Source organism: Dreissena polymorpha, chromosome 6 (genome assembly GCF_020536995.1).
Source record: "Dreissena polymorpha isolate Duluth1 chromosome 6, UMN_Dpol_1.0, whole genome shotgun sequence".
Taxonomy (NCBI): domain Eukaryota; kingdom Metazoa; phylum Mollusca; class Bivalvia; order Myida; family Dreissenidae; genus Dreissena; species Dreissena polymorpha.
In genome coordinates this window covers 111,502,676-111,517,321 of record NC_068360.1, presented here as the reverse complement: position 1 = coordinate 111,517,321, position 14,646 = coordinate 111,502,676, and the positions used below count along the sequence as shown (strand labels likewise).

The 14,646-nt window shown below is 31.3% G+C and overlaps 1 protein-coding gene across 6 annotated transcripts in view; it reads left to right on the top strand.

Moving 5' to 3' along the window:
• The window catches only part of LOC127833710 (E3 ubiquitin-protein ligase rnf213-alpha-like), a 237,314-nt gene that overhangs the window by 196,414 nt on the left and 26,254 nt on the right, over positions 1 to 14,646 (top strand). For all 6 annotated transcript variants that reach the window (XM_052359130.1, XM_052359128.1, XM_052359129.1 and 3 more), the window contains 13 exons: positions 273 to 452; positions 2,236 to 2,484; positions 3,084 to 3,195; positions 3,892 to 4,175; positions 4,697 to 4,811; positions 5,080 to 5,196; positions 5,992 to 6,093; positions 6,602 to 6,655; positions 8,319 to 8,510; positions 10,744 to 10,822; positions 13,628 to 13,662; positions 13,784 to 13,881; positions 14,422 to 14,554. In XM_052359130.1, coding sequence (XP_052215090.1) covers positions 273 to 452; positions 2,236 to 2,484; positions 3,084 to 3,195; positions 3,892 to 4,175; positions 4,697 to 4,811; positions 5,080 to 5,196; positions 5,992 to 6,093; positions 6,602 to 6,655; positions 8,319 to 8,510; positions 10,744 to 10,822; positions 13,628 to 13,662; positions 13,784 to 13,881; positions 14,422 to 14,554 — 1,750 coding nt within the window. The remainder of the gene's footprint in view (positions 1 to 272; positions 453 to 2,235; positions 2,485 to 3,083; positions 3,196 to 3,891; positions 4,176 to 4,696; positions 4,812 to 5,079; positions 5,197 to 5,991; positions 6,094 to 6,601; positions 6,656 to 8,318; positions 8,511 to 10,743; positions 10,823 to 13,627; positions 13,663 to 13,783; positions 13,882 to 14,421; positions 14,555 to 14,646) is intronic.

Genomic DNA, 14,646 nt, shown 5'->3' with positions numbered 1-14,646 from the left:
AACCATGACACATCATGATGTTTGGAAAAAAAATGTTAAAACAAAATTACTTATAAATGACTTGCAACCATATTGGGTTTGTTTTCTTTGCTTAGTTGACTAAATTTTAAATATATGACTGGTGGCAATCTGATATATTAGTTTTCTAGTTCGTATAGCAAAATTGTACATATAATATAATATACATATTATATATAGTGTGAGTGTGTTTCTGTATGTTTTGTAATGTTTTGTTGTTGTTCTTAACAACGATTTCGTTCAAACTTTTGCAGATTTGGCGCGACGTGTTCTCGCTGCGAAACCTTAATAACAATCCCTCCGACTGTTTTGCCATGCGCCCAAAAACATGTGATATGCAAAACTTGTTACATGGAAATCAAGACGAATCTAAACAAGTGCCCGCGATGCAAGCAAGCATTTCAGGTCGACTGGGAACAATTAGAAACTAACAAGTATTTGAATATAATACATAATTTTCTTTACTAAATAAAAGTTATTTCAAACGTTCAAAATAAATGCCAAGACTTTGCGAAAAGAACCAAAATATTCGATTGATATTCAAAAGTCTTGCATGCTCTCTTTCACTGTTTGTCACCTTTTAAATATTTAGATGTTTATTTTCAAGTAAATTCAAATAATATATGCAATGCTTAGAAAAACAGATCATTGTTTACTCATGAAATTGTAGTATTGGTCACCTGTATTATTTATGTTTTTGTTATTATAAACAAATTTATGTTAAATGAGATTGATGTAAATGTTTCGTTCTTAAAGCGAATATATAAGATCGCACTAAATAATATTCACAATATATTAAATGTTAACCAATAAAACACTCGAATAAAAGTTCAGGAGATGAGATTACAGAAAACACAGGCAAAAAGAGTTTTATACAATAACAAATAATGTTCACTGGCAGAGTAGAAATTCATAACATGTGACCAAATGCATGCACACTCGTTTTAAATCCCTACGATTTTAAATTATAGACAATACAATTGCACATATTCATCAACGATCTGTTAAATCATTTCTTATTAAGATTCATGACTGGTCAATCAGTTCTTATTTTTGATTTAATGCACAAGATTCAAACAACTCGCATGTGGTCATTTAACATGTAGAACATCCGTGTTGTATGAAACGTTTCGTTCTAAATAACCATATGTACTTCACAAAGAGTAAAGCGACTGATCGAATTTAAAAAGCTTATACGTTCTTATGGCGCAGTCAATGCATTCAACAACAAAAACTTGCATACAAATTCATCTGACTTATCAAACATAACTTATATTCACATGTGTAAAAGAAAATTGGAAACACATATTTAAAATATTAATTATATAAATATTTAAAAAAAACTATTTTAACTTTGGTTGGTAATAGCAACGGGTACTGAAACACACAGGACCGTTGTCTGTAACTATGAAACTTAACTTAGGTTACAAATGTTATGGGGCTATTGCGATATATAAATCTACCGCTGCACTTGGTACAAATCTATAAAAAAAAAAAACAGTAACAAATTTGCGCGGATATTTATAGAACTTCATTCCCATTCAATCGCGGTACATATTTCATTGTATTACCTGATGCCTTATGTTAATGATAATTTATTATTATTTTGTATTTTTTACTCGTCGAAAAAGTAATGTTGCAATATTCAAACTGTTACCGGTGAATATTTCGAACTGTTGATCGGTGAATAGTTTGCCCTCTCAATTTGATCAGGTAATAAAACAATTATTTCATGGTGCTTGGGGAACAGTCAAAACTGTTGTCCCTAGGTATCAGGGCTGACATTTAGAACTGTTGCCCGAGGCCGACAGGCCGAGGGCAACAGTTCCAAAGTCATCCCTGATACATTGGGACAACAATTTTGACTGTTCACCGCTCATCCATGAATAACTGTATAATAGTGGATTTTCAGTTTAAGCACACGCTGAATTAAAGGATTAGTCAAATAAATAGCGTTGTATTTTGCTCCTTTTTGCTATTATGCAGTTATTTTTTTACTTAATATAGTGACCAACAAAAAATGTCCAGTTAAGTTTTCGGTGTTCATTTGTGAACAAAGGCACAAAACATACCCGTTCCAATTATTAGTTTATCAGTTTTTAAGACTTCTCTTCATATCGTTCAAGTTATTTAAAACAAATCTTTTCATATAATGTTTAAAATGAGCAAAATGTTTTCAAACTCTGAATGCTTATACTTAATAAATTTACGTTTCAGAAAAGAAATCGCACGTTTGGAAGTGTTTCAGAAACAATGCAATACGTTTTTTCTGGATGTTGTAACACAGTTGTGTTTTTCTGAAGATATACCCCCGTCGAAAGAAGTTCTATCAAAACTATTTGGTCACGTCACCTGCACAGGGATATCCGGCACAACATATATAAAGAATCTAAGTCTGTTTGATACTGGACTGGATCCGAATCCGGTCTTCAGATCATTCTTGTTGCAGCTTATATTTAAGTTTAGGTATGTTGCCAAAACAAACCAGTTAAATGTTCACATTGCTCGATTTCTCGAAAATTCTGAAACCTGTTTTAACAATATTAGCTTACGCACATTTTTTGAGATTGCTGTAAAGTTTTCGAAACACTCTTTTAATGAAATTATTAGACCTTAAAATAAAAATACTATTTTGTACAACGCCATCAACTATAAACTGCTTATACGAATCAATGAGAAGTGATTTAAGCCGATAATTCCTAAGCCAGGCCTAACTTTTTTTGAGAAATCGGGGACAACAAGATAATAATTATAAAACCCGAATGGTTCACGAACAAGAAGGCTAATTTGTTTGTCAAGGATCTGGTCTATAGTTGGCTGCTGTCTTTACGGTATATAAATATGATTGAAAACAGTATTAACGTTTCTGTCTTTATCATAACAAACGAAAATAAATCGCAATCAATTGTCGAATGTTGTTTCATTAAAATACATATGTATAGAATGAAGACATATTTTATATATATATTATTTATCTAGCCATATATTCATAAATTTCGTCGTAGCGGTGACGGTAGTTGTATAATGCAGTACCTGCATATATGCTTTTGTTATATTTATAACAGCGACATAAAGTGTGTGACGGAGTATATTAAGCAATTCATCCAAAATTCACAATCGTCAAATGAAGAAAACAATCTGATGGGGATATATTTTCTCATCGTGCAATGTTATGAGGTATATATTATTAAAAAATGAATTACTAAAAAATCTATGAATAAAATTATAATAATAATTCAAGATCCTTTATGTCTCCGTTTGATTAAATGTATTTGATAGATTTGTTTACTTTTGTATTGTTTTCAAATAATCATTACACGCTGAAATAGAATAAACTAAACAAAGTGGATTTCATCTAAAATGATTATACAATCAAGAAGCAAAATGGTTTGCCTTCACGTTGATACGCAGTCAGTATCTTTGAAAGAAAGAATCTAACGCACATCACTGAGCTATAACACGTTATAAGAGCTTTATTGTTATTTATACGTGTTTACTGATGAGAATCCAACAAAGATTTATTTATACTTTGAAACCTAAGACATACGTATAATCTCCATTGTTTAAATATAATGTTCACATATTTTACATAAGACTCTTTTTTATGTTAAAAGTTTCGTCCATCTTGAATCATTCTCCTGGAATGTGAAAACATGGTTAACATTGATTAATACGTTTTACTTTTTGCTTTCACTGTTCGAAACAATTAATTTCATGTTTAAATTGCTTTATGTTTGATTTGCTTATAAACCGCATTACAGCATACATCACAGCACCATAATTATAATTATGATATAGAAATTGTTATTTTATTACGTAAAACATTTGTATTGATAATTGCTAATATAACAGACTAACAAAACATATTGGCAGGATTTTCGACGTGGACATTTGGGAAAAGATGACGACTCGGATTATAATGAAGTATGCAAACGGATCACCGATGCACAAGAGCAATTCCAGAAAACTGAACACCCATTAGAGATCGAAGACGTTACCAAACTGCTGTTTTGTATAGGAGATGTACGTGTTTGTTTAGGAATCGTAGGAGAATACATGGCCAACTTGTTTTCAAAAAATGTTGATGTCAACTTGGGGAAGTCATCTATAATAATTCAAAAAGCACGAAATCTGTGTGAAAAGAACGATTGGCCCAGGTAAAATTATTATTTTATATTAACTTAATTACAAATATTGTTTGCTACTTTGTTATTCCCTTCTGTAAACGTTTAATTGTTAATTAACAGATAACAAGATATTTCAGTTAACTACATTACCAAAGAATGAAAGTATGATCTTTATGTTTAATATTGTTATAAACGTTTATGCAAGATTGTTACAAAAATATGTTCACGGGTAATACCGTATGTGACACAGCATCAACTCGCACAGTAAATTATACAATTACGCACATTATTCCATACAACTTTGCAAATTTAAATATCAAGTCAAATCCGAGTTGACCCATACTCATTTTAATAAATGTACATGTTTCGTAAAGATAACTACAAATGCCAGTTTAAAATTGCATTATATTCATCAAATACCTTTTCCGATGCCTTAAGTGCTTTATTTGCATTATTTATTTATTTATGTAATCATAAATTTCAAACTAGGAATCAACATTTTTAAAAGTATGCAGTCATGACACAATGATATTGTCTTCTTATTTTTTCAGAGTTTTCCTTGCTAAACAATTGTGTCGTGGATATGGAATAGAAGTGTATCGAGGGATTTGTAACTCTTCAAGTGGAGATCTGAAGTGGTTGGCATATAACTCAGCCGGAGATCTGGTTCGTATAGCTTTTCACGTACATGTAAATTCAATCGTGTCATTAATAAGTTATTAGCCCGATATTTATTTTTCTATTGCAACACAACAATACTAGCATTCGTTTTACGATGAAATAATTGACCGCTATTCTTCTATATTCTATTTTGTTAAAAGTCATTATTAGACAAATGTTGACACTGTCATACTCTTTTCAGATTTGTGGTGCAAATTTACCAGGGATTATAATTGATAAACAAATAAAACAACTAAAGTGTATTAATTTACAGGTGGCCGATTCTGACAGATACATTGTGTGTGGTACAAATTACACAAATGTTCGACAGGCAGTTTCAAAATGCCTTCAACAATCTACAGAAATAAAAAATTTGGAAATATTGCTAGAGGCTAGTAATTGTTTTGTAATGACACGTTGCTTTTTATTTGACATTTTTGCATTAGCAAACTAATAATGTTCTCATCGTGCATCAAAATGTTTCCTGACTTTTGTTTCGGTGGTAGTATTCTAAAAGACGTGTTTATAAAAAAGAATTGAGAATTTTAATGCGAGATATTTTCAATTAAGACATTTAGATTATAATAAGATATATATATATATATATATATATATATATATATATATATAAAATATATATATATCTAAAGCTAAGAAACACAGAGCGACTGCATTGCTACTATAAGAATAATAATAAATATGTCTTTAGAAAGTTATAAGTCATTACTTTAACATATATAAACGATTTATTTGAAAAAATATTAATCTTAATGTTAATATATTAAAAAGGCTACAAAGAAGTGTTAACATGACACTCAGAAAACAATTCATATAACCCTTTTCCTTGAAATCGCGCGTTCAATCATTATGTATATTATACTACCGTTATAATTGGTATCAATGTCTATATTTTTGATAATACCAATACTACTAATGTCAGCAATAGTTTAAGTAACAATGATAGAAACGAGAGTTTTATTACTTTTGGTTAATTTTTTTCTACTATCATCTAGATAGTAGGCCCCTTGTTTTAAAAACAAATACTTTCGCATTGTAACGTTTTTTCCTGTTGACGTATCTTTGTTGTTTCCTTTTTCTTTATTCAAGAATAATGCATTCCGTTATAGTTCATATTCAAAACCATGTTAAACATTATTATTGCATGTTTTGGCACTGTCTTTGACAGAACATGAAAACAAAGGACTCGAATTATCCGATCTACGTTCAACTTGCCATTCACAGACTTGTGACGTGTGCTAATGCTATAAATGCAACAACTGATTCAGAGGTACTGTACAAAGCTTAGTTAGTTAGTATATGTGTTTGTAATTCTGGGTTTAACAAGTTATCAATGTTCTTCAGCATTTTGACCGAGAGACATTCTAAATCGTTTTTAAATACATCCGCATTGTACGATGAACACCAATAGTTAAAATGTCAAACATATCATATTAAACATACGCACTCATTTATTTGGTTGCTATTTTAGAACGTAATTTGTTTTTGTATGACGTCAGGCTAATTGTTGTTCACAAACAAATTGTTCAGCTTTGAAAATGGTTGTAATTCATTGTTGACATGTGCTCCCGTCATGATTTACATGTTTTTATTATAAGATAACTACATGTATAAGTTTATGTGAGTATTGGAGTATTTTAAAGCCTCAAATTCATTTGTTTCTAATTTAAATAAATGCATCTTTTTATAGATTTACCTAATAATCTTTATGTATTCAATAAACGCAATAAGTATCGATTTGCAATTGACATATTTATTTGAACTTTTTTGTATTTAAGGAAAAACTCAACTTGCACCAGTTCTTTGCAGACACTAGCCTGATTGAAGATAAGGTTTGCATAACAATATATTCATCTATATTGGTTTAAACAATATTTATTTGGCTATTCATTTACAGCATGTAAGCAATATAATACAATACAAATAAACTAGCAACTTTCGACGAAATATGTTTAACAAAAGGACTGCAAAGTATAAATTGACATAATTGAGAAAAAAGCTCGAAGCTAATGCAAAGTCTCTCTTTTGTCCTTTTGAGTTGCTGCTGATAAGGTGTAAACAATATTGTACATCTATATTCATTCTGAATAGTTATTTAATAATGAACTGAATGGATTTATGATCGTTCGAACGCAACGACCGGGGTATTAATAACATAGTTTTCTATATGTTTTCATGATTTTTTAGAAGTCTTTTTTTTAAGAAATAATTGTTGTTTCGTCCTTGTGATTGAAATTATTAAACTAATAAACACGAACAGTTAATTCCACGTATATGTTACTGCAGTGCGTTACAACGTAGTTTAAAGATTAACGACGTGACGTATATGACATAAGTGGATGGGTTTGCATGATTTAAACGATGAATAGATGTTCCCTGTTTGGCTGTAATCTATATCTATTGTGGATGCACTTTAAATTGTCTAGATATATCGGTTGCGTTTTTCGTATAACATAATTTAGTGTAAGATACGTTTAACTTCATCTGTGAGATTTTTTTATGTAGCAGAATTCATTTGTGGATACAGTGTGAACTGCAGTTATTTAATCAATGTCTAATCTTTTTTAATCAAAGCTCATATTGATTTACATTTAACCCTTCATAATGTGCACCATTATGCTTGTCGGATATACCGGCTGATATAGCAGCTCTTCACCATCACGTTTGCATATTTGCATATGTTTATACTTGTGTTGTTCTTGTTTTGCGATTACATTAATGCTTGATTATTACAATTATTGTATAACTACCAATCATCATTTAATTCATATATAACAGCAAATTGATCTAAGACGCAAAAGTAGAAAATGTTCAGGGAAATATTTAATTCATCGTTACTTGCATTCTGTTTCACGAAATACGGTTGACGAGCGTGGTACTTTACTGTTCCGATCAGTGCAGAAAACTGTTTGCGTGCAAGTCATATAAAACAGGCAAAAGGTGCATGTTTGACCAAAACAATTTATAATAATGGTTTGAAATACAATGTACACATAAGGATTGAAATTAATTGTGTTTCAAAAACAAATTGTGTTTCGATAATGCGATTATGTATACAACGGTAAAACTTGCAAATTATCCATGTCAAGCCAACGAGCATCATATATATTTCTTCACTTTATTCATATTGTATCTCAAATCTTTTAAATGTATAGATTACAGTGTATACCTACTTTTGTATTTTTATGTTTGTTTTCCACACATATCTCCATGTAAAGTGAGGTTTCTATTTCCATCTTCAGACATTATAACGCATACTACACATGTAATGTATCCATTACATTTGAAAGGACTTCGTATATCACTGTTAGAAATGTGTTTACTTACTTGTGTGTACACAAATTGTTCTGCTTTTTATAGGACGAGAGAAGTCTATGTTTCAGAAAAAATTTGTAAACGATCGGTCGTTACTGCACTGTAACGTATTTTTATTGCGTCATAAATTATAGCAAAACTAAACACGGATAACTAATCATGAACGTTTGTTCTTTTCAGGTCGTTATGTTAGGATTATTAAAAAATAACCTCCAACCTAACTGTCTCAAAATTGATTCTCGAAAAGATGCTGTTTACTTTGGTCTGCAGTGTTTGCTCACACACTTCAAATTTGTGCTGTTAGCGTGTCCACATCCGAACAGTTTGATGAAACCTTTCGTAGCCTTGATGAACGGCGATGCGTGTATTGAGGTATATTTATGTTACATTACTATACTTAACCTTATGTTTAGAATATTTGTGAATTACGCCGAACAAGTATTAAGGTTTGACGGTATAGCATGCATAAGTACCCTATCAAAGAAAACCCCTTATCATTACACTGTGTATTTTGCATGTATATGTATCTAACACATCGAAATTTAGGCTTGTTTTCAAACAATCATCTGATGGATTTAAAATGGTTGAAAAGGGTTTGCAGAAACCTTATATTGCTGTTTATGTGTATACCAATTTTCATGTTTAAATATTCGTTACTTTAAAGTAATTACTGTATGCTTTTTTTATTTTAGTACTAGTAATCTGAAATATGAATGTCGGAAATTGAACATCATGCAAAATGATGTTATCACGTTTTACATGTATTCGTAATTCACATCTTTGGAACATTTGAGTTATTTCGGGTTTTGCTGACAGACAGACAGATGAAAAGAGAAAGTGATTGACAGACGGATAAAAGGCTAAAAATATATCGCTGAATGTGCGTTGCAAGTTTTCTGAGAAGGCGTTACACATTTAATTCCATGTTGAGCAGGCTCGAACGAAACAACGTAATTCAACACGCAGAAAATTTAGTTACTATCTTATAAAAAATTAATACAGCTGTCTCTTATTCCGAGGACCTCCAAATCAATCAAAAAATGTTTTATTTGTTGTTTCGTTAGCTGTTACATTTACTTTCAACGATGATGCGTTCTTGCAAATTTCAAAAAAGCAAATAAACTTTATACTGTTTCATTCGACACTTAAATTAAAATAGTGACGTTTGTATTGTCTAGGCTTTTGTTTAGCGCCAAGCGTCTCCCTTTACAGGACAATTGTAGTTTTGTGTAAGAGATATACCACATTATTTAGTTTCGTGTTTGCCGGCGTTGTGTCTTTCTTGCTAAAACGTTGTTATCACTTAAAATAAAAAATGAAGGTCAACACCTGATTTATTGTGTGTTTCTTGTCAGTGCAAATAACTTCGTAAATCTTATAAATACCTTGTTCTTTCTTTTCTTTTATATCAATTCTGTATTTCTCTTTTTTATGAACTTTCATATTTTTTCTCGAGAATCAGTGAGATTATATTTTGTTCACCCACGTTATTATGAACATTCCTTAACGGAACACATATTCGCATATATTATGGCCTTGTTAAAGTTCGAAAATATATGTTTCATAAGAGTCAAAATGGAAATGAAACCTCGCAAGTATATATAAAGAAGACAAACGTTTACCTGACCTTGGCTCGAACCAGTGACCTTTTGATTAAAAAGATTCCTTTTTAACCATGCGACTTCCTTTCTATTGATTTGAAAAAAAAAAATATTTTCAGATGTACAAACCATTTTATGTCACAAAATATCACGAAAAGAACATAAACAAAACACATTATTCAAATGCTTCGTTACGCTTTTCAGTTTTCGTAATTTGAAATAATTATTAATCATAAAAATGTTTAGGTACTAGTATACATCATTAGTGTTAGTTCAATTCCTGATGTAAAGTCTTCTTTTATTTATTTTTAATATGTAATAAACGTTCGAAATTTGTAATGTCGAAAATATGTAAAGAAGTCATTTAAAGAATGGTATTTTGATTTGGTATGTATTTATCCATATTTTACTAATGGACAGTTTCCAGTTCAAATGCGTAAAGTGAATAATCAATATCATATTGATAGATTTTGCACGTTGGGAATATACCAATGCCTTGGAATTTTTGTGTACTTTTAGCGACTCGTTTATTTGTTTCCTTCTGGTTTGGTTTGTCTCCCAAAACATTAAGGTGAGGCTAAACATAGAATCAATTTGTATGGCCTAATATGTTCTATACATTTGATATTACCTGATTATATGTGTCTTTAATGGGTAAGGTATATGTAATAACTAGAGGAACATGATAGTCTGAAAGCGAAACCCTGAGTTCATTTACAACAATAGTCTCACATATAGACCTAGATTTTTCCCCTTATTTATCTAGATTCTAGACATTGTTTTCCTGAATATAAACCTAATAACATATGTTTTACCACCGGTTGACGCAAAGTTTCATCAATATTTGACAAAAATGTGACGTTTACAGTGAAAATGCGCTAAACGTAGACGACGCACATTTCGTATTACAATGTTTATTGTACATATATTTATCAAAATGTAGCGCTGTGTTTGCTTTATTTTGTGTCGTTTTGGCGTTTTTAATATTTTATGTATCTTTTTAGAACATGTTCTTACCTGCCATGCCAGATCGTAATTCTGACGAAATATTGGACGCAGCAGGATTTGCTGAAATGGTTTACGGTATGTAGATCAATAATGCAATTTTGTGACACCACTAGAATAACAATATTTAGATTGTATTGAAGTATGTTTTAATGAGTTTCGTCCCAAAATTATTGGGTCTAAAACCACAAATAATTTCGATTTACACCGAAAAATGATTTCATTTAAATGTTTATTTATTGTCCTTTTAAGCTCACCTGTGCAAAGCATAGGTTGAGTTCTTGGTGTCGTCTTCTGTATGTCGTGTATAGTGCGTCGTCCGCAAAGTTTTATTCTTGCAACAACTCCAGCAAAACCGCTGAGCGGATTTGAACAGACGTTCACACAGATAAAATTCGGTTGACCCCTTTTTAAATGTGTTTGACTCGTTGGGGTCAGTTGCAATTTAAAGCTACCAAAGCTTAAATATATGTTAAAAGTTCAAACGTAAAAAAACTAAATTGCCAGGAACATGAATGTAATAAAAAGTGTGTAAAAGCACATTGACCAAAGTCATATTATAAAGATTAGTTTTTTAGGCAAGGCGCATGGTCGAATTTATAAATGATGTATCATTTTCTATTGCAAAGAAAAAAATCACGGAAGAATGGTAGATTTTTCCCCACAAAATCGAACATTCGGTCGGAAAACTGGATGAACAGTAAACATTTCAACAAAATAAAGCTACCTAGAAATATTGCAAGAATTTGTTTGATATTCCAGCATGTAGAGTAATCACTGTGCTTCAAATACTGATATTTTGATAGTAATCAATTAAATATAAACGAAGATAGAGCATGTTTTAATAGGTTGTATTCGTGAAGTTGTGGATACTTTGATTCCCGATATAGGGCACTTCGGATACCAGAGACTTTCAACAAATTGGACACTCTGATAACCGAGTTTTATCTTCTACCTGAGCTGCATTTATGTATATTATGGCTATTCTTACCAAACATTTTGAAGTACGAATCAATTTGCATTGTCAAGCCCGACACATTGGGAATTTATGCATAACGTAATTACACACACATGTAAAATATAACCAATTGTGTTGTTCGTTTAAAAAAAATCTTATTACTATTAATTTATATAATACTATTATAAGTGCAAATTTCAAATAAGATCCAAATGCTTATTTCTGAAGTAATATATTTCAAGTGACGACCGAAAATTATTGTCTAAATAATCAACTTGTTTTTATGTGGTAAATTGAGATTAAGAGAATTGAAAATACAACTGATCATGTAGATCAACACGACTGTGAACTTATAGCAGGACTCTAGATAAGGGGAGCAAGGGTTCTTAAAGCGGCCAATGCACCTCATAAAATCCTTTGTCATTGGTGCTCATTAGAATCGCATCATGAAGACGATACTAATGCGTAGGCACACAATTTAAAAGAGATTGGAAAACTCCTTTTATATTGAGCTCTACTTATAGAAAGCACTTCCCTTTACACTTCCCTTTTACGTTTATTATCATATTCCAAAGGGATAATAACATGTTTCGGTAATTCGTTTTTAATTTTCGTTAGTACATACATTTTTATATATTGCCTGCTTACTAAAACAGTATTCCACAGCGAATTCTGCATTTCTGATTCACTAAATAAAGTGTGTTATATCTGGTAAAAAGTGTCGAGTTATCTGGAATCGAAGTGCCATTGTCTTTAAAATAATCGGTAAAAGAAGTGTCCGTGAAAATTTGGCATCCGACTCTTAAAACATTTAAATTTCCTCAAATACGTTAGTTAACTAAAATTTAATATGTTGTAACATTAATGGACGTGTTGATCTTTTATTTCGATTAGTTGGCACGTTCTTGATTTATTTCGAAGTATTTTTGTTTTGTTGAAATCCTTACTGATCATCGAATTCATGATGATTATCGATGAAATTTATCTCTTTTTTTATAATCCACTGTTTTTTCACGAATTTCTTGCTCCGCAATACGAAGTACTATACCATTCATTGACCAAACAATGTTACGTTTCTGGAAACCAAATGAACAGAACATAAATGCAAAAAAGCTGAAGAACTCAACTCTCGCGCGTGGCTTTTGTTGTTATCTGGTATCGAAGTGCCATCTGTTATCAAAGTATCCGCATACCCGGCGTGAAAAAGTAGCCCTGTACATAATTTGTTCAAATCATTCCCTTATGCCAAAAATGGCAATACTCCCAGGATCACATAATAACAAAGACGTGCACAATAAATTAAATAATTGTTCAAGGACACCTACTGGATATACTGTGAAATAATGTATAATAAAAACAATTCTAAGCGATAAAATATTTGGCTTTTAACCACGTAATGTGGTCTTGTACAAACTCTCAAAACAAGCCCTTGCGGTCTGTATGCTTACCAAAAACTTCTGTGAAACCACAAGACTCACAGCTTTGATATGGTTTATGTAACATAGTATTGATGGGTTTAAAACGAATGCTCGAATCATGCAACATTATATATTACAATATAATGTGTATATAAGCTGCATATATTTAAACTTTAAGGGTCATACCGGATTTTCATTCGGTGCGCAAAAATTTCGATTCACTCTCCGGTTCATCTTCGTCGAACGGTACAGTGTTAAAGTTGCGTCGAAAATTACATTGTTAAGTTATCGACGAATAAAAAATAGGTCATTTAGATTAACGCCATACAATGACGTTATTCTGCCACTTGTTGATCAAAAAGCAGCACGGTCGTCGGAAAATTTAACAAAGGTCGAGTGATCGGATTATCCAGTCAAAAAACTGCGTTTATGTCAAAATGCAAAAAGTTGTATTTTTTCTGTACATACGTTTTAAGTAATATAATTAATTATAACTTTATTTTTCAGAATGTCCAAACGGGCACAAATACTTAATCGGAGATGTAAGTTCTAATCACGGTCTTTATTTATTTAGTTGTTGTACTTTTAGTAGTATAAAGCAATGTATATATAAGTATAAATTCTTTTTATAATGTTTAATGTATTTATTATTACTGTTAATAGTGCGGTCGTCCTTACTCTATGGGAAAATGCAATGAATGTGGTGCCGAAATAGGCGGGAAGGGCCATGTGGCGCATAAAGCTAATAAACTAGACAATAGGTTGGTGTCTGTTATTTACTTGATTATAATTTCACTTTCACATAATACTTTATAATTAATATAATGTTTACTGTTACTGTTTGCAAAGACGGTATTCTATTATATACTTTTCGATTTTCTACCACCAATAAAACCGTAATATAATATCAAATACGAGAAGGCAAATAGAATAATAGCATTATTACTGTATCATTGTAATAACTACATATTTATGTCGGCACAAATGATTTATCAACTTTGGCAATTTTCGTTATGCAACGAAGAATATTATTTAGTTGACACGGATATTGACGTCATGCATTGATGTTACTTAGTTTTGCAGAAAAATACTCTATCTTAAGTTGTTCGTATTCTCTGTAGGTATTTAACGAGTAACATGAGGAAAAAATTGTAAAATATTTGATTATTTAATTAGTTAGCTGTTCTGGCAACGCGTTTCAATCTTGTTGATTGTGTCTAGTTCGGTTAAAGTTTAAGAACAGCATACTTAGGTGATATTCTAGATTTATTAACTTCCTACACTGCACGATAAATTGACAGTGCCTTGGGACACACTCTGGGTGAAGCAACAGAAAAAGGTACAATCAGTGACATAAGGAACCTCAACAGTACATACGGCACAGTCGTCAGATTTCTGGTTCATATGGCGATGTACTTAGGCCCCGTTGAAAAAGTAAGAAAAATAATTGCTCGGTCGAAACTTGTTTATTTTTAATTCAGTAATTTGTTTAGCGGTCAGTACTTATATTGACACCCGAGTCTTAG